This window comes from Somniosus microcephalus, chromosome 12, assembly GCF_052327205.1.
Source record: "Somniosus microcephalus isolate GS21.2 chromosome 12, FLI_Smic_1.0, whole genome shotgun sequence".
Taxonomy (NCBI): Eukaryota; Metazoa; Chordata; class Chondrichthyes; order Squaliformes; family Somniosidae; genus Somniosus; species Somniosus microcephalus.
This window is the reverse complement of record NC_140998.1, coordinates 108,439,454-108,467,292: the sequence shown is the minus strand read 5'-3', so window position 1 is coordinate 108,467,292 and position 27,839 is coordinate 108,439,454. Positions and strand designations below refer to the sequence as shown.

General features: G+C 44.2%; 1 protein-coding gene across 6 annotated transcripts in view; it reads right to left on the bottom strand.

Moving 5' to 3' along the window:
• Positions 1 to 2,170: 2,170 nt before the first annotated feature.
• strn3 (striatin, calmodulin binding protein 3) overlaps positions 2,171 to 27,839 on the bottom strand; it is a 254,149-nt gene continuing 228,480 nt past the window's right edge. For all 6 annotated transcript variants that reach the window (XM_086003414.1, XM_086003408.1, XM_086003412.1 and 3 more), the window contains 7 exons: positions 17,953 to 18,000; positions 17,477 to 17,598; positions 14,011 to 14,178; positions 12,627 to 12,767; positions 4,637 to 4,744; positions 4,454 to 4,540; positions 2,171 to 4,059 (listed from right to left, as the gene is read on the bottom strand). In XM_086003414.1, coding sequence (XP_085859540.1) covers positions 3,890 to 4,059; positions 4,454 to 4,540; positions 4,637 to 4,744; positions 12,627 to 12,767; positions 14,011 to 14,178; positions 17,477 to 17,598; positions 17,953 to 18,000 — 844 coding nt within the window. In that variant the 3' untranslated portion in view covers positions 2,171 to 3,889. The remainder of the gene's footprint in view (positions 4,060 to 4,453; positions 4,541 to 4,636; positions 4,745 to 12,626; positions 12,768 to 14,010; positions 14,179 to 17,476; positions 17,599 to 17,952; positions 18,001 to 27,839) is intronic.

The window sequence follows — 27,839 nt, the reverse complement described above, 5'->3', positions numbered from 1 at the left end:
ATGGGCCCCGACAACATTCCGGCTGTAGTGCTGAAGACTTGTGCTCCAGAACTAGCTGCGCCTCTAGCCAAGCTGTTCCAGTACAGCTACAACACGGACATCTACCCGACAACGTGGAAAACTGCCTAAGTATGTCCTGTTGACAAAAAGCAGGACAAATCTAATCTGGCCAATTACTGCCCCATCAGCCTACTCTCAATCATCAGCAAAGTGATGGAAGGTGTCGTCAACAGTGCTATCAAGTGGCACTTACCAATAACCTGCTCACTGATGTTCAGTTTGGGTTCCGCCAGGACCATTTGGCTCTAGACCTCATTACAGCCTTGGTCCAAACATGGACAAGAGCTAAATTCCAGAGGTGAGGCGAGAGTGACTGCCCTTGAGATCAAAGCAGCAGTTGACCGAATGTGACACCAAGGAGTCCTAGTAAAATTGAAGTCTTCAGCTGCTTCATCAGTGAACTTCCCTCCATCATAAGGTCAGAAGTGGGGATGTTCGCTGATGATTGCAGTGTTCAGTTCCATTCACAATTCCTCAGATACTGAAACAGTCGTGCCCGCATGCAGCAAGACCTGGACAACATTCAGGCTTGGGCTGATAAGTGGTAAGTAACATTCGTGCCACACCATCTCCAGCAAGAGAGTCTAACCACCTCCAGCAAGAGAGTCTAACCACCTCCCTTTGACATTCATTGGCATTACCATCGCCAAATCCCCCATCAACATCCTGGGGGATCAGCACTGACCAGAAACTTAACTGGACCAGCCACATAAATACTGTGACAAGAGCAGCAGGTCAGACGTTGGTTATTCTGCAGTAAGTGACTCATCTCCTGACATCCTAAAGCCTTTCCACCACCTACAAGGCACAAGTTAGGCATGTGATGAAATACTCTCCACTTGCCTGGATGAGTGCAGCTCCAACAACACTCAAGAAGCTCGACACCATCCAGGCGAAAGCAGCCCACTTGATCAGCGGCTCACCAACACATCATCAAGGGCAATTAGAGATTGCCAACAAATGCTGGCATTGCCAGCGACGCCTACATCCCTTGAATTAATTTAATAAAAGATTAATTTTTTTATAGCTAAGTACTGAATCGCAGAATATTAGAGCACTGAAGTAGGCCATTCTGCCCATCACCCCTGTGCCAGCTCTCTGAAAAGTTCCATTCCCTGCCTTTTCCTTGTACCTTTTAATTTTTTCTTTTTCAAATTATTATCCAATTTCCTTTCAAAAGATATTAAGTATTCTGTTTCCACTACTATTTCTGTTAGGGCATTCCTCTGCATAAAATAATTTCTTCTAACCTCTTTTTTCTTTTGCCTATTTATGCCCTCTACTTACTGACTCGTCAACTACTGAAATAGTTTTTCCTATTTACTTTATCACAACCCCATATAATTTTGAGCATCTCTCATCTTTTAAATTCTAATCTAAGGTGGCCACACTGTCTCTAGCCTCTCCTCCCTGGTATAATCTTTGTGAATCTCTTCTCCACTCTCTCCACAGTCTTAACATCCTTTCTAAAGTAAGGCACCCAAAACTGGAATGAATATTTGAACTGGAACCGAAACAATGATTTACACAGGCTTAGCGTTTCCTCTTTACTTTTGTACTCCTATTTATAAAGCCTAGAATTGCATAAACTTTTTTTTAAGAACAGCTTTATCAACTTGTCCTCCCATTTTTAAGGACTTGTGTATCTGAACCCTTACATTTCTGTGCTCTTTTTAAAGTTTTATCATTTAGTATACACGTTCTCTCCTTATTCTTCCTCTCAAAATGTATCATCTCTCACTTCTCCGCATTAAATTTCATCTGACATTTACCTGCCAAGTCTATTAACCGGTCTAGGTCCTCCTGAAGTTATTCACAGTTCTCTTCACAGTGAATCACACTCCTTAAATTTTGATAGTGCCCTCATGCCCAAGTCCAGATCATTTACATACACTGAAAAGATAGATACTTATTGATAGATTTTTTTTTATAAACACCTTCTAGAAGGGTTTTGGAAATTTGTAGAAGAGTTTTAGATGACTATTTCAAAATGCTTTGGTTTAAACTATGTGCATATTTTATGTTCAGGTTAAATGAAAGCTATACTTTTACCTCCAACAATTATATAGAAAAATGCAGTATTTACCAAAGGTCATAAAAGAAAATGCAGTTACACCCAGAAGATATATTTTTATTTCCAAATCCCCTTTCTAAATAGATAAATGATAAAAGAAGGGACATAATTTCAACATAAATCTTATTTTACATAATTAGGACAATTAAGGATGCTTTGGATTCCACAAAATACTAAGAAAGCATTTTTGAAGCTATACAACTCAAGTAATGTAACAAACACTAATTTACAGGTACACCATTTAATATTTATTATATGCATTTTATATACATTACTTTTAAACAGCTGTATTTTAGCTATGTGGTACAATCTTAAAAATTTACTTAATCATGTATTGTAAAACAAAAACCTTACAAAACTCATCAGAACTCGCAAACTCATCAGAAATCGCTCTGTGGAAGACTAGAAAAAATACTTTATTGTATTAATCATGCATTACACAAACAAAATCTTTAGTTACACCATTAACTGAAGCACTTTGTAAAGCTGGGATAGCTAGACCAAACAGCAGATTTCTGAATCTTGATTTGGCTATTTCAGTATTCTATATTTAATCCAAAATAAAATCTTTTCACTCCAGATTTCACACAAATTCTTCAGTTCCACGGGATTAGGGTTAAGCCCCTAAAGCAAGTAATCTGACAGGAAATCCTGGGCTGTGATATAAACAGTGTTCCATTTAAAACCTATATTTAGAGCTCTCTAGTCTTCTGTAAGAGTCCCATGTTAGACAAAGATATACAGGGCCCATTGACACACACAATACATAAAGTATATAAAGACCAACAGAAAAGTGAAATAAATAACAACAGTAGGCCAATAGCATTAAGATGGTTAACCCTTGATAAATAAACTTGTAAATACAGTAAGATGTACAAAATATCACATAGTGATAGGATGCTGCAATTTTTTTTTTTTTTAAAGAGTTAATTACGGGTGTTAACCCCTCTGTGTTTCATTTCAACACATTTTACAGTTTTCAATGATTACACTTAACAGCTTTTATAGTGATGTTAAAATAGCATCCACGTGGAAGGATTCACTGAGGATTTTGTTTCATTTAAGCTGGGCAAGGGAAGAATGCAGTTACATAATAGTGGGTCAGTGAGGGTGGTTTGATTGGGTTTTAAGCCAATTAAACATTATAGTATTAACCCTGGTTGGAGCATTATTCTGACAGGAAAATTATACAAAAGACTTATAAAAACTAGACATCCTGTCAAAAATTCTGTAAAACTAAGGTTAAAATATATTTAATTTCTATTTTCTTTTTAATGCTGAAAGTTGATTAAAAGTGTGTTTGGTGTTGGAAAACTGATAAAGGAATTGAAGGATGACATTCTATGGTTTAGTTGTAAGCTCACTGCCCACCACTGCACCACAATCCCAACCATAAGGCAGGACACAAGAGCCCAAAGTATTTACTGCTGTAAGAATAATTCCACATGACTTTGAATACACCTACATACAGTAAATGAGCTCAGTTCAAATCCAGTCAAGGCTACAAATACTGGTTTATTTCTTTTTTAATTACAGTAATTACAGATAAATGGGTTAGCCTGACATTATTCAAGGATTTGGTGATACCTGACCACTAAGCACCTGCCTATGATACTCTACCAGGAAGACCATTGCCCAGGCAGAACAGACTAGCACTTAGTGTTGCATGATAACCGGGTAACTAATGGCAGTGAAGCAATTCCTGTTCGTTTCCAGCTCACCTGCTATGATGGGGCAAACATATTTTAGCAATTTTTACACAAACACTTTGGCAAGGGCATCAGCTCCTGCACTAGCAATATATGCCTTTGATGGATGGAAGGCTACATCATAAATAGATTCATCAAATTTCTTCCGATGGGCAGTAATTTCTTGAACACACGTTTTGCTATCCAAGTTCCATAGGCGAATAGAACAATCGTGACCTGATACAATTAAAAAAAAAAGAAAATCAGCGTTAATGTTTTGGTTATAAAGCAATGTTCAAGTGCCAATTACTGTCAATATTAATAATCTAACTTCTTGTAGGCTTATATGAAAATGTTGATCCAATTATAAACAAAAGCCAAAGCTAAGTATCTTCCAGAGACAAACATATACAGCAACTACCCAAAATATTTTATAAACAGTAATAGAAGGCTAAAAATGAAATAGCTTTTGGAAACCATGTGGATTTCCTGTGAATAGTAGAATATTTTGGTGAGTTATTTTGACCTTATTTTGGAAGTTTTAAAAATAGTCCAAGTAGATCAAATTAAAATACAGACTCTTGCAGCTCAAATTACAACAAACATTCAATTACAGAAATCAGCCACATACTTCCAGACATCAAGTAGATTCCATTAGGATCCACTGCCAGACTAGTAACAGCATCCAGGTGAGCGACCATAGCATGGATCAATTTACCTAAATAAATAAGCAAAGTACTTAGAGGTAAGCCAGACGATTCTGTAATTTTATATTAATACTGTTCACAATTCTCAATAACTTGCTATTACTTACCCGTTTTATTATCAAAAAACTTAATATGCCTATCTTCATGAGCCGTGATGGTAACAGGCAATGTGGGATGGCTGACAACTCTATTAATCTGATTGGCTAAAGGAGAAGCTGTGAACACAAAAGCAAGGCAAAAACTGATGAAAATCATTCTCGTCAAAAACAAAATTATCATACCAAAACCGTGAAGCACCTATTTTGCCATATCAGGAACTTGTTGATTGAAATTTTGATGAAATGGAAAAAGGTGCAACTTAATAATTTTCAGAACTGCAACCTTTTGATTAAGTACAGCTGCCTAGGCCCTAAGTTGTGGAAATCCCTCCCTAAACCTCTCCACATCTCTACCTCTCTTTCCTCCTTAAAACCTACCTCTTTGACCAAGCTCTGTCCTAATATCTCATGTGACTCGGTGTCAAATTTTGTTCGATAACGCTCATGTGAAGCACCTTAGGACGTTGGTGCTTTATAAATGCAAGTTGTTGTTGCTTGTGTCAAGCGGTAATAATATTTCCCCATCTCTGGGAAGCTATGGTGACTGATGTGATGTCTTATACGTTGGTCATACATTTTTTTTGTAGGTTTTGACTGGAAGGAAGATGGGTCATCTACAGTTGGGTTGCCTTATATGCGAGTATGTACAGTAACCAACACTGGCGTAATGATAAAATGGCTGCACACAAACTGAATTACTCAAAGGAAATGCATGAAGAGCAAATAGTAGCTTTTTTTTAAATGTATAGATATCTAGATAGCTATTAGAATGGATTTGAAACAATTTTGTAGAATTAAACAAAATACAAGTTCTATTGGATCTTTGACATGCAACTATCTTTTCATTGACATTTATCTTTAGGAAATTCTGGTACGAACGCCCATGAACTACTGCTCTCACTATCACTGCTTTTGTTTTCAAATCTGTTAGTGATAATCCTGCAAGTAATTACGGTTGTGGGTTCAAGTCCCACTCCAGGGACTTGAGCACATAAATCTAGGCTGACACTCCAATGAGGGAGTGCTGCACTGTCGGAGGTGCCATCTTTCGGATGAGATGTTAAACCAACTGCTCTCTCGGGTGGATGTAAAATATCCCATGGCACTATTTTGAAGAAGAGCAGGGGAGTTATCCCCAGTGTCCTGGCCAAAGTTTATCCCTCAACCAACATAGCAAAAACAGATTATCTGGTCATTATCATATTGCTGTTTGTGGGACTTTGCTGTGCGCAAATTGGCTGCCGCATTTCCCACATTACAACAGTGACTACACTTCAAAAGTACTTCATTGGCTGTAAAGCGCTTTGAGATGTCCGGTGGTCGTGAAAGGCGCTATATAAATGCAAGTCTTTCTTTCTTACTGCATTCTAAAATTAAAAGGAGCAATAGTGTAAAGGATATGAGTAGTGAATGAAGCCAGATCATTGGAGAAAGCTATGCTTCTGCATAGGGAGAGAAGGAAAACTGGCAAGCTACCCGTGCCACTTTCCACTCCTCCCAGAAGTTGTACTGGCCTAGATCCAGGCCATCTGCCCACCTTTTTTCTTTTGGGGAATGGTATATGATGTAGAATCTAAATTTACATGTGAGGAGGAGGAGTGAAGAGAGAACAGCAGAAATAATTAACTGGTCATTTAAAATGTGCTAATGTAGGAACTGGGGTTCCTAGCCGAAGAATTGAGATCGACTCAGAAAATCAAAAACAATAAAATTTAATGAACAAACGAAGCTGTACAGGAAACTGTAGGATACAATGCAAATAGGTCTGGTCTGCTTGAAAGCCTCTCTGGAAACTGCTAGAAGGTTCCGAGCTCAACTGCGAGCAGGTTCCGAGCTCAACTGCGAGAAGGTTCCGAGCTCTGACGTCATGACATCATCACGTTCTTCCCGCCGTTGAGATCACGTGACGGACGGCATGACGTCATCACGCGGAGTACAGGAAAGAAGCCCTAGTACAGTTAACAGATACATTAAAGGTGCAGCCCCCAGCTGTACTACATTGCTGTAAAAGGAATTATATACAATTGTCCGTAATCCTCTGGTGGTTCCGCCACATGCGCCCCCCCAGAATTGCTTTTAACAGAGCCCCCCAGAATTGCTTTTAACAGAGAAGGTAAGGCGAGAAGGGGGTCTGACGAGTCTGTCCGACCGACTGCGATACCCCGGCAGCTGGAACGGAGCGCTAGAAGACGAACTGGCCATTGGCTGTGGTTGGGATGACGCCGCAAGCGGAGAAGAGGAGGCCGGCTGTGGTCGACCCGGTGAGGCGGGCACTGGCGACTCGGCGGATGACTGTGGCTGTACTGGACCGGCAGTCGACGATGGACGACCACGACAAGGCGGCTGAGCGGTGACGACTGGTTCGCTCAGATCCAGATGCGCCGGTTTCAACCGGTCGATGGAGATGTGGTCAGGCTTACCACCGACGTCGACTGTAAAGGACTTGTCACCTGACGAGATGACGCGGAACGGACCTGTGTAAGGCGGTTTGAGCGGGTTTTTGTGAGCATCCTGCTGAATGAACACGTATTCTGCGCTCTTAAGATCCACCGGGACATGGGAGCGCTGCAGGTCATGATGCGACGTAGGCACTGGGATGAAATTCCTAGCCGCTTCCTGGCGGCTGACGAGCTGCTGAGCTGGGGACCAGGGTTCCATGTGAGGAGGAAGAAAATCGCCAGGCACTCTGAGTGGTTGGCCGTAAACCAGCTCTGCCGAAGAAGAATGCAGGTCGTCCTTAGGCGCCGTGTGAAGACCTAGCAGCACCCAAGGGAGCCTGTCCACCCAACTAGGCCCACAGAGACTAGCATGCAGTGCGGCTTTAAGGGACCTGTGGAATCTTTCACACAGACCTTTCGCCTGTGAATGGTAGGCGGTGGTACGATGAAGCTTGGTGCCCAAACCTTGAGCTACGGCGTTCCAAATCTCAGAGGTAAATTGAGATCCCCGGTCGGAGGAGATGTCAGCCGGTACCCCGAACCGAGCTACCCACGACGAGATGAAGGCTCTGGAGACGTCTGCCGCTGTGGTGGCAACCAAAGGAATTACCTCTGGCCACCTGGTGGTGCGGTCTACCACGGTGAGGAGGTGAGTGTACCCGCGAGAGGAAGGGAGAGGACCAACCAGGTCCACGTGCACATGGTCGAATCGATGCTCCGGAACCGGAAAAGTGGCGACTGGGGCCTTAACATGGCGTTGTATCTTGGACTTCTGGCAACTCACGCAGGTATTGGTCCAGTCACGGACGTCGAGATGCATGCCCTTCCAGATGAATTTCTTTGCCATGAGTCGTTGTGACGCGCTCATGCCAGGGTGTGACAACCCGTGGATAGTGTCGAAAATTCTCCTGCGCCATTCGACTGGAACGATTGGACGTGGGATGCCCATCGAGATGTCACACAGGAGTGTGGTCCCTGCGGCCTGGAAAATGACATCAGCCACTTGTAAGCTGGAAGGTGCGGTCCGGTATGCCTGCACTTCAGGGTCTGCCGTCTGTTCTTTTGCCAAACCAACAGTCGACTCCCAGGTGTACTGCGTGGAGCTGGGCGCGGGAGAGACAATCCGCCACCAGGTTGCCTTTGCCCGAGACATGTTGTATGTCGGTTGTAAATTCAGATATGTACGTAAGATGACGTTGTTGCCGTGCCGACCATGGTTCCGCTGTCTTGGCCATCGCAAAAGTAAGTGGCTTGTGGTCTACAAAAGCCGTGAATGGGCGTCCTTCCAGTAGGAAGCGAAAATGGCGGATGGCCAGAAACAATGCCAACAACTCCCTATCAAAAGTACTATACTTGCGTTCGTTCTTCTGCAATTGGCAGCTGAAGAAAGCCAGTGGTTGCCATGTGCCGTCGACCCACTGCTCCTGTACTGCCCCGATGGCATAATCAGATGCATCGGTGGTAAGGGCAATGGTTGCGCCCGGAAGGGGATGTGCCAATATGGTCGCAGCAGCCAAAGCGTTCTTAGTGTCGAGGAAAGCCTGGTCCATCTGGGGTGTCCAATCGATCGGGTCTTTGCCCATTTACCTCTGAGGGCCTCGTACAAAGGTTGCATCAACAATGCCGCCTTGGGGATGAACCGATGATAAAAATTGACCATTCCCAGAAATTCCTGGAAGGCCCTGACGGTCTGAGGAAGAGGGAACGAGGTGACTGCTTCCACCTTCGTGGCCAGCGGGACGGCGCCTTCTGAGGTGATTCTGTGTCCCAGGAAATCAATGCTGTGCAACCCAAACTGGCACTTGGCCGGGTTGATAATAAGGCCATGTTGGCCGAGACGAGAAAAAAGGGTACGCAAGTGCGTAATGTGTTCTTTCGTGCTGTTACTAGGTCTAGGTAGACGAAGATGAACGGCAGATCGCGCAACACGGAATCCATGAGACGTTGGAAGGCTTGTGCTGCATTCTTCAGCCCAAACGGCATACGAAGGAACTCAAAGAGCCCGAAAGGTGTGATGACGGCAGTTTTGGGGACGTCCTGAGGATGCACGGGCACTTGATGATAGCCTCGGACGAGGTCTACTTTGGAAAAGATGGAATTCCCTGCCAGATGGGCCGAAAAATCCTGAATGTGAGGAATTGGGTACCGATCTGGTGTGGTAGCCTCATTCAGGCGTCTGTAGTCGCCGCATGGTCGCCATCCGCCGCCCGGCTTAGGAACAATGTGTAATGGCGAGGACCAAGGACTATTCGAACGTCGAATAATACCCAGGCGTTCCATTGTATGGAACTCCGCCTTGGCGGCCGCGAGTTTACCGGGTTCCAGCCTTCGAGCGCCCGCATAAACGGGGGATCCTGTCGTGGTAATGTGGTGCGCCACACCGTGCCTCGCGACTGAAGAAGAAAATGTGGGCCTGGTGAGCTCAGGGAACTCACTGAGAAGATGAGAGAACTCATTTGGAGATGGGACTGCACCGCAACTGACCAAGACATCGCGGTGCTTCGGTGGCAGGGGACCGAGTGAAAAGTGGAGGCACTGATTAGCCGGCAGTGTCGGACGTCAACGAGAAACCCATTTGCGCAGAAGAATTCTGCCCTCAGGATGGCCTGCGAGACTTTCGCCGTGATGAACTCCCAAACAAAACGTTGGCCGCCAAAACTTAACTGGACCCTACGCTTTCCGAACGTGCGAATGGCCGCACCATTGGCTGCCTCGAGGGGGGGACCTTGACCGCCGGATTGAAGATCTAGCTTCGACGCTTGTAGGATACTGCACTGGGAGCCAGTATCACAGAGAAAACGTCGCCCTGACAGGGAGTCTGTAATGTATAGGAGTTTCCCTGCAGACCAGACGGCCATCGCAACTCCGGCGCGTCCCTTAGGCCTTATTGATCTTCTCAGAAACCGCTGGTTTGAGGTAGGTTTTTTTTTTGGTGAGAAACTGCAGGGTGGACGGTAATTTCTGGCCTTCGCGCCGAAATGAGTGTGGTATGCACCCCAGCCTGCAGGAGTCGTCGTCGGATTTGCTCTTGTGGGGGATGGGCGCCTCGTGGCTGCACAAGATTGTTGTGAGACGGTGAATATTTGATCTGCTTCCGCGGCGAGTTCAGCACAATCCGTGATCGCGGAATTGGCCAAGGCCGTCTGTACTGGCTCTGGTAGTTGACAGAGAAACAGCTCGCGGAACAGAAAACATTGCGATTCCGAGCCCAAAAGCGTGAGCATTTGGCTCATGAGCTCTGAGGGTTTTGAGTCCCCGAGGCCGGGCATGGAGATAAGTCTGCGAGCGAGCTCTGACTTGGACAGACCGAAAATCTGCAGTAAACGTGCTTTTAAAGCTTTGTACTTGCCATCGTTTGGTGGACTCTCGAGGAGGCTGATGACCCACGAGTCCGTGGCGCTGTCGAGGGCGGAGACCACGTAATAATAACAACGGGTCGAATCCGCTGCTACTCCCCGGATTGCAAATTGGGCTTCCGCCTGGAAAAACCACACGGCCGGTTGTTGCTCCCAAAATTGCGGCAGTTTGAGGGTGACGGTGTTCGTGTCCATGATGTAACTTCAGCGAAAATTGTTCGAAGAAATCGGGGTCACCAATGTAGGAACTGGGGTTCCTAGCCGAAGAATTGAGATCGACTCAGAAAATCAAAAACAATAAAATTTAATGAACAAACGAAGCTGTACAGGAAACTGTAGGATACAATGCAAATAGGTCTGGTCTGCTTGAAAGCCTCTCTGGAAACTGCTAGAAGGTTCCGAGCTCAACTGCTAGCAGGTTCCGAGCTCAACTGCTAGCAGGTTCCGAGCTCTGACGTCATCACGTTCTTCCCGCCGTTGAGAGATCACGTGACGGACGGCATGACGTCATCACGCGGAGTACAGGAAAGAAGCCCTAGTACAGTTAACAGATACATTAAAGGTGCAGCCCCCAGCTGTACTACATTGCTGTAAAAGGAATTATATACAATTGTCCGTAATCCTCTGGTGGTTCCGCCACACTAGTGTGATTTTAACTCCTGTGATAAATGCACAATTTAGCTGTGGTATTTGCAAGGAACGTAAAAGTGAATCAGTTTGTTGCACAACTTGAAAAAATACTATTTTTCTCATACCATGATCTTGCTATACAGAAACTTTTCCTTGATTAGAGATGAACTAAGATTTAACTTTAACCTTTCAAGTGTCAGTAAACAGAATGTTATTTATTCAGTTGGGTGGAAATAAAATGCAAGCCTAAATAAATCCCTTACACACACCAACTACCACCTTAAACTGCAATAAAGATCTAGGATCACCTCTTTTGTCCTTTAAACAATACCATTTAAAATAAAAATGATATTGCAATATATTACATAAATTTATACATGATTAAATGATCAGCTTCAGTGTACATGCTATACTACAGGTGATCCATTTCTTACTACGCATTTGACTGTATATCAGAAATCAGGTTGCAAACTTTGTAGAAATCTTTATTCTTCAATTAGAAATATAATTTGTATACCACTAAAATATGTACAGTAACCAATAGGGAAAACTACAAGAGTAATCCATGCCTTTAAGAAATGAGTATGTTGTTGTGGTGTCACTAAAAGAACCCTCCCTTTCCAGAAAAGCACTGTAATCTCAACGCAATATCTCACAACAGGTAGAAGATTGGACCTGGCACCAAGATTGAATTCCCTTTGTTTAGTATTGTAGGCTTTATTAGTAAAAAAAAAATCTTCTGACTGATCATTAGAATTTTGACTACTGAAGGCAGAAGTCTTGTTTTAGGAATTTTGCATGGTTCAAAGTCAGGACAACAGAAGGAAGCCGAACAAAGAAAAACATTCTGAAAGTTGCTCTTCGAGATGATCCCGGAGCTTCAGTGAACATAGAAATGAAACTGTCATGGTGAGGTACATCTGCATGGCATTGAAGAACCATGACTTCCATGGCCAGTAAAAAGTCAAGAGAATGATTGTTAATCCCACTGTTCATAATTTCTCTAGTAATCTAGGGTTAAAGGGAAACGGAGTGGTTGCGCATCGGAACCAGCTCTGCCAAATAATGTAAAATATTAAGAGTTCACCTGTGGAACAAAAGGAACTCAGTCCTGTGTTGGAGTACATCACAAACTGACATATTTCCAGAAAGTTGATCTGTGATAGCAAAGTACAGAGTCCACTTGTGAAAATATACTACACAAATAATGCCCATTAGAACAAGGTACTAGAGATCAACTAGCACTTGTGGAACCAGACCCCAGCAAAGCATCAACTTCTTCAGGAGAGGAATGGGTGGAATCTTACATTAAGTCATATTTCAACACGAGACACATAAGTGCCTGTTGAGGGCCGAGAAAAGCCAGGAATGTATGAACATTTCTTGAATTTATATTTTAATATATCTGATCAATCAAAAAGAGTGTAAATTACAGTAAAAAGTTGCTCTTACAATTTTCCTCATTGGTTACCAAGTAGTAAGCTGAAGAATGGATAATTTCACCAAAATTTATTTTTTTGCAACGAATAGGCTCAAAACAGAAAATTTTCAGTAACTTATTTTCATGCAACTCACCAGCGTCTACCTGCGATGCCAGCATCACCAAAGGCTGAGAAGTTTCCATATCATAAATGACTGTGTTGCCACTATTAAAGGAACCCACGATATGTGCAGGATCAGCACCTACAAAGTCAACTGATGTGGGGATTCCATTCTCTGAAAAATTAGTTAAAACAAATTAACCATGTACTTTATAATCTTCATTGTTATTTATCTTCATCAAGAAATATTAACTGGGGGATTGAACGGTGCAGTGGGTTAGACACTGACCTTTCACCTCAGACTAAAGTACAAACCCATCCCAGATGTGTCTGCTTGCTGTAAGGGTCCTAAGTGAAATGAATTTGAACAATCTTAATCCAGTTTCTAGCGGGCATGGGCACACAGCACAAAACTGCCCCTGATTTGGCATTAAATTGATAATCTCAGAGAGAGCCTACAGGATGACTGTTGGGGAAAATGGAAAAATATTGTTGATATTTGGGGCACTCAGGCACATTTTTCAGACAGAGTAGAGGGAGCTTTACTCTGGCATCTAACCATTCTTTACCTGACATGGAAGTGCTTGATGTCAACATTACATGCCGAAAATTGATGTCAACATTGTATGCCCAAAATTGGAAAATTCAGATAAAGCAAATCTAGCTGGAATACATTCAAATTTGAATGTTCGGTATTTTGTCTGCAGACACTTCCATCAAGCCTATCACCATTATATGATTTATTGTTGGATGTCAACGCACAAACACCAGCCATCCACCCCAAGAGGTGGGGGGATGGAGTGCTAATACACAGCGATGAGGTGCAACAAAAAAGGGTCCAAGTGCATGAGCATGATGGCCTTTTCTCATCCCAAGTATAGAACATAACAAATGCAAACAGCTCTGATCACCACAAATAAAGTGACTGCAAGATTTCTCTATTACCCAAATCCTGAGTAATCTTAAATCACTCCATCATTTCAATAATACTATTTTAAATTTTGTTTTACGAGAAATACTCTGCACAAGACAAGTACTCTGATTGCATTTCATAGTATGTTTAGTTTACATATAAAGTTATCAGTAACAGCACCTGACTCATTCTCATTAATTTAGAGTAGCATAGTTACATCTTTTGTTCCTTACAAGTTTTTTTTAAAAAAACCATAGGATTTACAGAATACATTTATTTATTTAAAATTTTTTTTTAATTTTTTTAAACAGGCCTAAGGTGTCAAATCATTCCTCCTCTTGTAAAACACATACTTAGCCTACTACTTCCCTTTCACAATTGATCCATCCTAAGCAAAATGTTTAAACACTGCAACTATATTTTTGCATTTCTACTGATACAAATATATAGCATCTACAAAATAATATCTATCAAGTCTAATAATGGAAAACATTTCTACACTTACCCCTTTCTACATTGTAAGAACTGAGGCACGGTGACTTCTCAGTTGGGTTCCATAACCGAATAGTGCCATCTGCTGAACAAGACAGCAACCGGTTCTTTATACCACTAAATGAAAGACCCCATACTGCATCTGTGTGAGCTGCCAATGTATTTAATATGACACTTGGATCTGCAGACCAATATGAAACAAAATAGTTAGCTTGAAGGTGCTTTAACATTTCCTTCAAATCATTTTCTGACACCAACATGTATCCTCCTGCATGCACAACAGTCTCCAATGGAATTACAAAGGAAAAAAATCGAGAAGTTGAAGTGAAGTCAGCCTGTGGGAGCAAAACTCAGGTGGTTCACCATCTTAACCCTGATGCATATTACTAACTTGGAAAGCATTCAATTTATTATAGTGTGCAGAAACACAGCAATTTGTTAGTGTATATTCTTTCTTTTGGTAGTGGTGTGACAGATGGCTGTGTAAAGGAATGAGCCATACCTATTCAGAAAAATACAGCATCCTATGAACAGAATTTTGACTTTATTAAAACATGACATACTGGGTCTGGAAATCTAAAAAGCCTCAACGACACAAAGCTGTAAACAGAATACAGGCTTTTGAGATGAGTTGTTAACAGAAAGCTGTAAACACCATATAGGCTTTTGAGATAAGAATCAGTTGTTGACACTGAAACAATAGCCCTACTGAAGCAAAGGGTTGGAGCTTCCAGAAAGTCTGAGCTTTGGGAAGAACACAATACCATAACCCAGTTAAATAGTTTTAAACCAACACTTTGTAAACAGGCACATGAAAGAGCACAATGGTATAATGTTAAGGTGTCATAAACCAACACTTCGGGAAACAGAAACACAGAATATTAAAGAAATATATGCCTTCATAAATATGACATCAAATGAAACAAGACGACACAAATTCTTAATACAACCAACTGAGGTGGCTAGGAAGACGATCATGTACTCGGTTGAAGTGTTAATTTACATGTTGTAAAAGATACAAACAGAAGACTTTGTAAATATGACATCAATAGATGCACCAAGCAATCACATTGTTTTTGTGTTGAACTTGGAATACATAGGAGACGCCAAGTCTGCTTACAACCAGCTAAGGTGACTTAAGAATTGAATAGAAGAACTTCATAAAAATGGCATCAAATAAAACCACTACTGTCATATTGTTTTTATGATCAGTTTTGAACACCTACACAGCAGACAGAATTCTGCAAGCTACCAGCTGAACTGACTAAGAATAGCAGGGGTCAACAGAAAGATGACTAGAGATAATTAGCTTACATCAGCAAAAAACTTCAAAGGATATACCACTGAAAAAAGGGTATAAAATATAGAACTTTCAAATAGGAAGACAGAATTCTCTGGAAGGGGCAAAGCAATTCTCAGCTTCAGAGACAGGCTCTGAAAGCCTACAACTCTGAGTCTCGGGTAATCAAAGGTATTTGATTTTGCTGGATATCCTAGAATAGACTAAGAAATGTAAAAATGTAACGAAGTTAAGATTTGAGAATAAGGATCTCTGTGAAGAAGAACTGTAAGCTATTTGTATTTTGAACTGTTAAAGTTGCGATTGAATCACCAGCTGTAATTACATGTCGGTTCTTTAATACAGGAAACTTTTTTTTATCCGGCATCGACGGGACCGACGTGGTGCCGGTTCATCAAAAATTCCGGATAACCGAAAGCTATAGTAAAAGATACGGAGCTGAGAGCTGCGTATAAAGCAACAAACCCTGTTGCTTAGCAACAGGTTCAGAACAATGGCCACAAGTTCCAAGCGTCTCTGTAGCTTAGCAACAGCTGCAGCCACACCCTTGCACAGCAACAGATCGAGGAAGGCAAGTAATAAAACTTAGCTGAACCTACTCCTGAATTTTTCTGGTTAACCGAGATTTCCGGTTATTTAGGTGCCGGTAAATCGAAAGTTTCCTGTAAATCTGTATATTTTTAGAATTGTCTCACATAGTACTTCTGTATCAAACTCGCGAACTCAATCTCTGTACACTCTTAGTGAGGAGTTGCAGAATTCTGGGGGAGTTTTCCAGACCCTCATAATATCCAGAAGGTTACAGTCTAGTTAAACTTATTAAAAGTGCTATCTGGAGGACGGTAACATCTTCAGGTCGTTCCTTTCCTTTAGGGAGAGATAGTCTGGACCTTTAGACCCAATTAAGCATCTTATAGGATTCGGCTATCTCTAACTTTAGTTGAAGGTGAACATCTGGGGAATACGCCTGATCTGGGGTAGCCCGAGAAGGGCTAGGACCAGTAATTATCCCTTCAGCAGGTGACAGGTTATTGAGATTAAGAAAATAAGAAATAAGAGCAGGAGCCCTTTGAGCCTGCTCTGCCATTCAATAGGATCATGGCTGATCTTCGACCTCAACTCCATTTTCCTGCCCGATCGCCATATCCCTCGATTCCCCTAGAGTCCAAAAATCTATCTATCTTAGCCTTGAATATACTTAATGACTCAGCATTCACAGCCCTTTGGGGGTAGAGAATTACAAAGATTCACAACCCTCAGTGAAGAAATTCCTCCTCATCTCAGTCTTGATTCAATCAGGTGATTTGACAGCCAGTGACATCTTAGTATGTGATTTCACAAGCAGTAATATTGGAAATTAGTTTATACAGAGGAGTAATATAATTTCTATGTATCAACTTACAACTGTATATAGATTTTATATTAAAAGGCAACCAAAAAAAATTAATAATTTTCAGATCACCAGTAACAAATAATAAAAACTATAAAGAAAAAGTGTTTAAAAATTTTTTTTATAATCCTTTTTTTTTTAGTAGCCCCCACCCCCAATGCATCCCTTCCAGATGGCTTGTCAATGTTCTTCTGGAGCTGGCAGTGCAGAGGTTCACAAGGGCAGTCCGAGTACATATCTTACCCTTTCTTTACTCTGTAGAAAGGCCTTCCACCTCCCAAGCCAAATGCACAAAATTATGTGCAAAAATCGTAAGCACAAACTATGTTCTACCAATCTGTTGTAAAGGAAAAAAGTAATTTATTTACTAAATAAAGAACGAAGTTGCATCAACATCATACCTTTTGGGCAGGGGTGTCCATATAGTTTGGACTAGAAAGATCTTTAAAGGCTGACTGACCATTAATTTCCCTCCATTGGAATGCTGACTTTATCCATTATACATGGAGGGAAATGAATGATTAAAATACACACATTGCTAATGGGAGAGTGTCCTTACATGAGAATGCTTAAAAACAAAAAGGTTTGACACAGTTTTATGTATTCTGAAAGAAACAGTTGACGGTTAAGCAATATTCAAAATCAAAACTCTAAAGTTAGAAATGTTAAAACAACACACAAAACAATTTTGTGGAATTTAAAAATGAATTAAATCATTAAAGCACAGCCTATTGAATAAGTGAAGAGAAAGCTGCAATTTTGAAAATATATTTTTCATTCAGTACCTACCATATGTATCATATGGATCAACATTGGGACTGGGCATGTTCCAGCATCGTATTGTTGCATCAATTCCACCACTGAAACACTGTTCACCATTAGAACTGATAGCCAAAGACAGCACAGGTCCACTGGACACAATAAGAATCAGGAAAATATTTATATATGTGTAATATATAGAGTTAACATTACTAGTATTTCACTGTAATTAAAAGTGACTGTTGACTAAACAATTAATATTGAACTACTCAAAAAGGTCATACCATACATCAAGGTATTAATCTATCTCATTGGAGTTCTAAATGGAATAGTTATGTTAAAGAAATGTTTAGATTTTCAAAATATCCTACTAACCCAATTACAAGTAGAATAATTTACTCCTTTATTTTTGTGTAAACTTCTGTAAGTGTACTTCATTATGTATTGTTGGATATTCTCAATATTATAAAATAAACGACATAAATGATAAATTTGATATTACTTACATATGGGCTCTGAAGGTATAAATTGGTTCCACATCTAATGAGGTACTCCTGAAAGATAGAATTGTTATAGCTGAATATAATTCAGTCCCGCTGCTGCAACTAAAGCAGGCTGAAATTGTTTTCCACACTTGACTTCTATTTGATTATTATATTTATGTGGAACTATGGAGAAGTGCCACTTACAATTCCCAAAGCAATTGAGATCACAGGAGAACTAGTCTTCAACATTACTATGAAAATGTATGCTGTATTAAAAGCATGCAACAGAAAACAGTCATATCTCAGAACTTTCAAATTTCTTAGCGGTTCTGAATAAGCACAAAACAAGTTAAAAGGATCGGTAATTTGAAATAACTCACCACGGAGAAAGATTTCCTCTGTGTGTAAAATTTGTAAACTTATTTATAAAGAAGCAGTTTACAATTTTGCTACACGTGGCACACTGAGCAAGCCTTCCTCCCATGTGGCAGTGAACAATAAAATCCATAATCTTGAAGGAAATACGTTATGAGATTCAACATTACTCTTTCACTCCTAGAGCAGTTGGTTTTACATACAGCACATATTGGTCATTTATATGCCCATTTTGTTTGTCGTAAGCTCGAGTGCCTCTTTAAAATCTTTGTCTAGAGATATCCTTTCCTCCTACGGCCTCTGCACTGAGCGACTTCTTATCCTCAGTGATTTTAATCTCCATCTCAGCTCCCCTTGCTCTACTTTGAATTCACTGCCCTTCTATCATCCCTAAATTACCTTTATATAAACTCTACTACTCATATTAACAGCCACCCCTTAACCTTGATAGCTCCTGTGCAACGTTCCCTTTAAGCCAGTCCCGCATAGCCAGGGTCCGGCTTTACCAATGGTAAGTCGCGGAGCCCCTTAAAGGGGTCGCGCACCCAAAAAAATTAGGGGGAACATTGCTCCTGTGGCCTCTTATTCCCGTGGTCGTGATCACTGATAATGCCACCTCTGACCACTTCCCTGTATCTCTCACCACTCATCAGCTGATTTGCTTCCAACCCCACTTCTTTCCATATTCGCCCCTGGAAAAAACTCCCCCCACCCCCTCACCAAGTCACTTAAAACTGCACTTTCAAACTCAACCAACTTTGATGCCCTTGTCTCTAGCAAAACCGTTCTGTCTCCGACTCCAGACATTCCCCCTTACTTGGTCTCCAATTTTTGTCCCCTCAAGTACAACAGGCGCAGACCTGAGCATATAGAAACATAGATATAGAAGATAGGAGCAGGAGTAGGCCATTCGGCCCCTCGAACCTGCTCTGCCATTCAATGCGATCATGGCCGATCATCCAAATTCAGTACCCGGTCCCTGCTTTCTCCCCATACCCCTTGATCCCTTTAGCCTTAAGAAATATATCCAACTCCTTCTTGAATATATTTAATGAACTGGCCTCCACCGCCTTCTGTGGTAGAGAGTTCCACATGTTCACCACTCTCTGGGTGAAGTAATTTCTCCTCATTTCTGTCCTAAATGGCTTACTCTTTATCCTTAGACGGTGTCCCCTGGTTCTGGACTCCCCGACCATCGGGAACATCCTTCCTGCATCTAGTCTGTCCAGTCCTGTCAGAATTTTATAAGTTTCAATGAGATCACCTCTAATTCTTCTAAACTCCAGCGAGTACAAGCCCAATCGACCCAATCTCTCCTCATACGTCATTCCTGCCATCCTAGGTATCAGCCTGGTGAATCTTTGCTGAACTCCTTCCATGGCAAGAACATCCTTCCTCAGATAAGGCGACCAAAACTGCACACAATACTCAAGATGTGGTCTCACCAAGGCCCTGTACAACTGCAGCAAGACATCCTTGTTCCTGTACTCAAACCCTCTCGCTACGAAGGCCAACATACCATTTGCCTTCTTAACCGCATGCTGCACCTGCATGCTTACCTTCAGCGACTGGTGCACAAGGACACCCAGGTCTCGTTGCACTTCCCCTTCTTCCAATCTATTGCCATTTAGATAATAATCTGCCTTCCTGTTTTTGCCACCAAAGTGGATAACCTCACATTTATCCACGTTATATTGCATCTACCATGTTTCTGCCCAATCACCCAGCATATCCAAATCATCCTGGAGTTTCTCGACATCCTCCTCACAGCACACACGCCCACCCAGCTTTGTGTCGTCGGCAAATTTGGAGATATTACATCTAGTTCCCTTGTCCAGATCATTTATATATATTGTGAATGAATAGCTGGGGTCCAAGGACCGATCCCTGCGGTACCCCACTAGTCACTGCCTGCCATTCGGAAAAAGACCCGTTTATTCCAACTCTTTGCTTTCTGTCTGCCAACCAGTTCTCTAGCCAAGTCAATACCTTGCCCCCAATCCCATGTGCCTTAACTTTACACGCTAATCTCTTATGCGGGACCTTATCGAAGGCCTTCTGAAAGTCCAGATACACCACATCCACTGGTTCTCCCTTATCTATTTTACCAGTTACATTCTCAAAAAAATCCAGTAGATTAGTCAAGCACGATTTACCTTTTGTGAATCCATGTTGACTTTGTCCGATCCTGTCACTGTTTTCCAAGTGCTCTGCTATTACATCTTTTATAATGGGCTCTAGCATTTTCCCCACTACCGATGTCAGGCTTACCGGTCTGTAATTCCCCGTTTTCTCTCTACCACCTTTTTTATATATAGCGCACAACTGGCTTAGCCATCATTAGCAGATCTGGCTGAACCACATCCAACTCTACCAGGCATCATTTTCTTCCACCAAAACCACCCATTACTCTAGGAATGTTCCCGGAGAGCAAAGACAAACCCCAGCTTCTTCTCTGCACTACCAACCATCTCTTAAAATCCCTCTTATCTAACCCCTCCTCCAATATCCAGTGCTGCAACATGACTTTATTTGTCACCAAGACAGAAACAACCCATTCAGCTGCTTTCCCCTTCCCCTTATGTCCCACCCTGCTCTAGCCCTTAACCACCATCTTTCTCTGGTTTCTCTCCCATCTTCTCCCTGGCCATTCCTTCTCCGAGCTCAGCTCGTCCATGAGACCCACCTCGTGCTTGGCTCCAATCTCAATAAGCAGCTGACTGACAAAATTCTTCTCCTGACCATCATGCAAGTTGTATTGTAAATGATTCCCTCACCTCAGGCGTATGGCCCTCCCATTCCAAACCACTGCCATCAACCCCTCATCCAAAAATCCGCTCTTGCCTCTCCATACTTGCAAACTAGCACCCATTTTCAACCTCCATTTCCTCTCCAAAGTCCTTGAATGCGTTGTCATCTCCCAGGTCTGTTCCAATCTCTCCAACAATTCCCTGTTTGAATTTCTCCAATCAGGATTCCACCCATGCCACAACACTGAAACTGGCCTAACCAAACTCACAAATGACATTTTCTGGGACTGAGAGCAGAGTGCATTATTCCTCCTTGTTCTCCTCAATCTCTCTGCAGCCTTTGACACATTCAACACCTCTCCTCTGTTGTCCAGCTTGGTGAGACTGACCTTGCTTGTTTCACTCTTACCTATCCAATTACAGCCAGAGCATCTCCAGCAATGATTTCTCTTCTCGCCCTTGGATTGTTACCTCCAGAGTCTCGCAAGGATCTATCCTTGGCTGCTGCCGCTTCTTCATCAACATGCTGTCTCTTGGCAACATCAACTTCCACGTGTACACGGACGACACCCAACTCTACCTCTCCATCACCTCCCTTGACCCCACAAATGCCTGATTGCTTCTCTGATATCCAGTCTTCAATGCACTATAACTTCCTCTAACTAAACATTGGGAATTCCACAGCCATTGGCTTCTGCCCCCTGCCACAAACTCTGTACTCTTACCACCGACTCAATCATCATCCCTGGCCTCTGTCACAGGTTAAACCAGAATGTTTGCAACCTCAGTCTACTATTCAACCCGAGTTGAACTTCCAGCCCTATATCCTCTCCATTACAAAGATTCCCTATTTCCACCTCCATAACATTGCCCACCTCTGCTCCTACCTGAGCCCATGTGCCGCTAAAACACCCTTCCATGTCTGTGTCATTTCAGACTCGACTATTCCAATGCTCTCCTGGTCGGCCTCCAAGAGCACATTCTTTGTTGTCTCCCACTGCAGACACTGCTGCCAATTCATTGGGACTTCACTGCCAACCACTTCAGAGGAATGAAGCTGGAAGGAGAAAATACCCCGCTGATGCTGGCATTAATCGCAAAATTTACAGCCAGTTGGTTTTTAAAAAATGACTTTATAACATGTATTGGGGCCTGAGGGCAATAAAGTATTACTGCTGTAATTTTTGCAAAAATGCTGGTATCGTTGTGGGAGGGGTTGGGGGAGGAGAATGCTCTTTGCCTAATCTTGGCAGACCCGACCTCCTCCCTCACCTATTCACTTTGCCTCACTCACTGCTCATTTTCGCCTAGCCTGCTGGAAGCAACGAGAGCTTTGGGGCCTGGAGCCGAGACATGTATGCAAATTTGACAAGACAAAACAAAACACGCATCAAAAAACTCTCTTTATCCCTTTCCTGGGGAAGAAACAAGATAATTTTGCAAATATCAGAGCCCCAAGGCTCTAGGGCCTAGAAATTGGGTATAGCCTCGCTTGAGGCGTTAGAACTGGCGCTGCGCAAAGTTTATAGCCAGACGAAACTTATCGCTGCCTGGCAAGATATTGGGTTGCATCGCCCCCAAAGGGGATTGAAGTGCTAACTCAGACGTTGCACGGGGCTCCTAAGGAGCAAAAGTTCAGGCGCTACCCAATATCGGCGCGGACGGGCGCAGCGCAGGTGATCTCAATTACCGGAGACCACGAGACTTCCAGGCGCCGGCCGGCTCTTAATGGGGTGGGTCAGTCAGCCTGAGCTGCTACACTCAATGCCCTGTAGGCCTCAGAATCGGCACTCGCCCTTCTCTGGCGCAGGAAACTTGGTGAGGATGGAGAAGGTGAGACAGAGAGCAGAGCGCTTCAGCACTGAGGCTCTGGACCAGTTGGTGTCTGCAGTTGAGCGCCGTCGAGATGTTCTGTATCCTGACAATGGCGAGAGGCCGAATCAAAAGGCTTACCGGCGATCTTGGAGGGAGGTTTCTCAGAGGGTCAACTCCAACAGCATGGCGACCAGGACCCCTGTTCAGTGCAGGAAGAAATTCAACGACCTCACTCGGGTCGTTAGGGTGAGTGTTGGTTATGCAAACTTCTGATTCCCTCCATCTGCACCTAACTTCGAGGACCCTGTTGCCATGATGCCCCAATGGCCATCTGTCAGCAAGCACCCATGGCCCTTTCTGGGCACACACATGGACATTTCACTCAAGGCCACATGTAAGGGCCCTTGCACCATGGGGGGCATGAGATGATCTCTCAAGGCATCATGTAAGGGCTCTTGCACCATGGGGGGCATGAGATGATCTTTCAAGGCATCATGTAAGGGCTCTTGCATCATGGGGGGCATGAGATGATCTCTCAAGGCATCATGTTACAGAACTTCCCCTTCTTTCCCCTGCAGTCCAAGCTGGCGACGATGCGAAAGGAGCAGCGTCGAGCCGGTGGCGGACCTCCACAAGTGGTCACTCTCACGGATCTCGAGGAGAGAGTGCACCAGATTCTTGGAGGACGTCTGTCTGGTCCTGTTACCACTGCAGCTGCCGACCCCATTCTCGACAGCGAGGGTAAGGCTCTCACCTTTTGCAGCTGTCTCCTTCCACTTGGTCCCCCCGCCAGCATGCTTCCTCAGTGTGCCGCAATGTGCCATGCCTTTCCGCCAACCTGTCCTTTTGCTAAAGCCACTCTTCCACCTCCCTGCTTTCAGATGATGCATCACCAACTGGGGCTCCACGCCCTGAAGCTGCCAGTGCCAGTGCCTCCGGAGGCGAGGATCAGGAGGAAGCCGGACCATCCGTTCCAATCTCAGGGGAGCATACACATGTACAGACTGGGGATAGTAGTTCCCTGGAGGGGAGGGGAGGGGGCTCTGAGGATCAGGCAGTTGCTGGACCAAGCGGCATGCAGCAACGCAAGGGGGGTAGGCAAGTTCGGCCACTGCCTCCCCGGAGGGAAAGGCAGGTAGTGATGACTGCTGCACAGAGTGCAGAGGAGGTGCGTCGCCTGGCTGAAATGAGCACCCAGGCCCGGCTCAGGCACACTGAGCTGATGGCTGCAGTGGGGAGGATGCCTCAGTCAATAGATACACTGGCAAAGAGTGTGTTGGACTTCGGGGCAACAATGGAGAGGACTCTCCAGGGCTTCGGGGCAACAATGGACAGGACTCACCAGGGCTTCGGGGCAACAATGGAGAGGTCTGTCGAGGGCTTCGGGCCAGCAATGGACAGGACTCTCCAGGGCTTCGGGGCAACAATGGAGAGGTCTGTCGAGGGCTTTGGGCCACCAATGGAGAGGACTGTCCAGGGCTTCGAGGCCGCTATGGAAAGGACTGTTCAGGGCTTCGGACAATCCCTGGAAAGGTCTGTGCAGGGCTTGTCCGAGGCAGTGGAGCGGTCAGCACCGGCCTTGTCCGAAGCAATGGAAAGAACTGTCAAGGGCTTCTCCGAAGCACTGGCACCTGGCTCACAGGTCCTCACTGCTGCCACGCAGTCACTTGCCGGCCTCGTCCACACCCAGGTTGAGGCAACGCGAACTCTCACTGCAGCCACCCTATCTGCATCAGCTAGGATCACCCCGGGCCCTTCCAGTCCCATACAAGGCCAGGAATCAGTGGAGCATGCGATTATGGCAGATGAGCCGAGCCGGTCACCTCAGAGAGCCAGTGTGTCGTCCGACAATGGTGCAGGTGTCCTCTCTCGGCAGGTGACCATTCCACATGCCAGCGCTCGCACGTCTGCAGTGCAGCTGCCACCACCTGCAGTGCACACTGCTTCCAGCCATGCTCAGATCAAGCATCCTGCGTCCGCACCCTCTAAGCCCAGAGGTCGGCCAGGCCGTCCCTCAGGGGCTTCTGCGCTTCCAGACAGTCAGTAGGCGTCCCCCAGCCTTCACCCCGCCACTGGGGTTCAATTACGTAGGAGCAGCAGGGAGGGAAGGGGCTGAGCGCGAAAGAGAAGTCGTTCTCCATCAAGGGGCCAGCAGTAGAGGGAGGTGCGGAGACGTTTCTTTGGCCAAAATCAAGGAGACCCTCACCTGTTGGAATTGTTGGAAATAGTTTGTTTAGTTTGGCGGCTTTGCCGAAGAGTTAACTGTTATTTTGTTAGTTATGGTTTCTGTTGACATGACGTTGTTTTGCTGTAATGAAAGGCTTTTGTGACAATAAAGAGAAGTTTAAAAGTGCTATGGTGTACGTGACTAATTACAGTGATGCTGGCCTTCAGAGGCTTTGAAACATCCAAAGTGCGCAGCAGTTAAGACACTCATCATTCCGCCAGAGGGGCCTCGATACGAGTCCTCATGAGCCTGTGACGGATGGCCCTTCCACTTTCAGGAGCCCTTCCATCTTCCTCCTCCTCCTCCGCCTGCTTCTCCAGGGTCAGAGGGAAGGTGATGAATTGACGCCTTCGCCTATAAAGGGCAGCTGTAACTTGCCGGAATCAGCAGTGGACTGCAGCCTGAGAGATATTCGCGATGTCCCCAATGGCTCACTGAAAGGATCCGTTGCCATAAAAATTGAGGCCAGCAGTCAGTTTAGCGGCCACCAACAGAGAGGTCGTGCACCGTAGACGCGGCTGCAGATCCTCAGCAAGCAGGTGGCACAGCTCAGTAACAACGTCCATCCCGAATCAGAGCCTTCGCACACACTGCTCCTCAGACATGTCAAGGTATGACACCTGCTGCCTAAAGACCCTCGCAGCATGCCCTCGGATTGGCCGACCTCCATTGCCCCTCCTCCTTCTGGCCAATCCCGGCCCTCTCTCCCGCCGTCTCTCTGCCCCTTCACAGTGTTCGGCCATGAGGCCGTGGCCCTCCAAAGCATCTCCCATTCCGATGCCAGTTGGTCAAAAGGCTGTTAGGTCCAGTGCTCCAACTGCTCCGGACAGGTTTGAGGGTCCCAAGTACTCTAATGCTAAATTCCAAAAACTCTGCTCCACAGTAGCTCACCAACTCTCTCCACCAACGATCGCAATGAACAGGCCAAGTGGCTGAAGCTTCTGTACTAGAGCTGTCCCCTTTAAATAGCACCCCCCGACTCCGAGAAGGGCCTGCTAACGCTCCTTCGAACTGTCACTAATAGTGCTAGGCGTAAAGGCTCCGGGCGCCACCCAATATCCGCTCAGGCGCCCTGAAAAGGCGTTGCACAATGAAATGACGTCATGATCTGCTTGCGCTCGCGGGCGCGCGCAAACACTTAGCGCAGGCGTTAAATGTATAGTCAATATGGGAGTTGTCACTATCTTCATTGCGCCCGCCCCAACATTAGGTTACGCCCCAATTCTCGGTCTCTTTAGGCGCTAACCGCTGGCGCAAACAACCGAATTTCTAGGCCCCGATCTCTTGGGAGGAGAGAAAAAGAAAGTAAGAGTTGTGTGAGAGTCAAAAGAAACAGAAGGACAAAAATACCACGGAATGAGCTCAAACAAGCGTGTGAGTCAAAGTACATGAGAAAGTATACAAGGGGCATGGATGGAGAGAGATAAAGGGAAACAGAGTGAAGAAGAAAAAATGGAGACAATTTACAAGTGGGAAACAAGCAGACAGACTGTTAGAGATAAAATTAAGACTTTGACTTTGAGCCTCAATCATCTTGGTAGAATGAAACCTAGTAAGAGAGATTTGCCAAAAGAGTCAAAAGCAAGAGACCACAGTTGATGAGAAATAAAGATTGAGGAACTGAGACAGAGCAACATGGAGAGGGACAAGTAGAATGAAACTGGCATAAAATACAATTTGGAGAGAGGGAATGAACAGTACATGTGAACACGGCATAAAAAGAGAGGCAATGAGAATGAAACAGACAAAACAAGGTGACTATTCTACAGAACAGTTAAAGGGGAAGAAAAGTCCATGGGAATAGATTTGTTGAAGGTATTTCCTAATTTTTATGGAAGAAAATATTAGCTGGAGAATTTTGATTGACATTTTTTTCTTACTGGCGTGAATAATCTTAAGTTAGGTTTCATTCCCTGCCGGGCTGATCTTTACAATATTTCACAAAATCTTCATATTGTAAGATTCATTTATACTTGTCTATGAATATGTATAGAACACAGCATGTTAACAATATCTTTGCATATTACCAACTAGTTTAAAAAAAGACTTGCATTTATTTAGCGCCTTTTACAACCTCAGGACATCCCAAAGCGCTTTACAGCCAAAGTACTTTTGAAGTGTAGTTACTGTTGTAGGAAACGCAGCAGCCAATCTGTGCACAGCAAGGTCCCTCAAATATCAATGTGACAATGACCAGATTATCTGTTTTAGTGATGTTGGTTAAAGGGTAAATATTGGCCAGGGCACCAGGGAGAACTATGATGCTCTTCTCTCAAATAGTGTCATGGGATCTTTTACGTCCATCCGAGAAGGAAGACATCTCATCTAAAGGATGGCACCTCCGGCAGTGCAGCACTTCCTCAGTAATGTACTGAAGCGTCAGCCTAGATTTTGTGCTCAAGTCTCTGGAGTGGGACTTGAACCCACAAACTTCTGAATCAGAGGAGAGAGTGTGACCACTGAGCCACGGCTCATACCTGAACTTTTAAACGAGGGGCTAGAAATTCGGTGCATTTGCGCCTCTCGTTTGCTCCCCCCGGAGGCGCCAACAACTTTTTGCCCGGGCATGGCGCCACTAATGACTCCCGCTAAATTCAGTGGGAGTTTAGCGGCGGCGGCAACCGGTAGCACCCGGTTCCGCTGGTGATGACAACATCATCACCGTGCGCTGTGCCCTGTTTTCACCCCGCCTGCAAAATTGACACGCGCCCCCTGAATCTGTGCCGGGCGATGACGGCGAC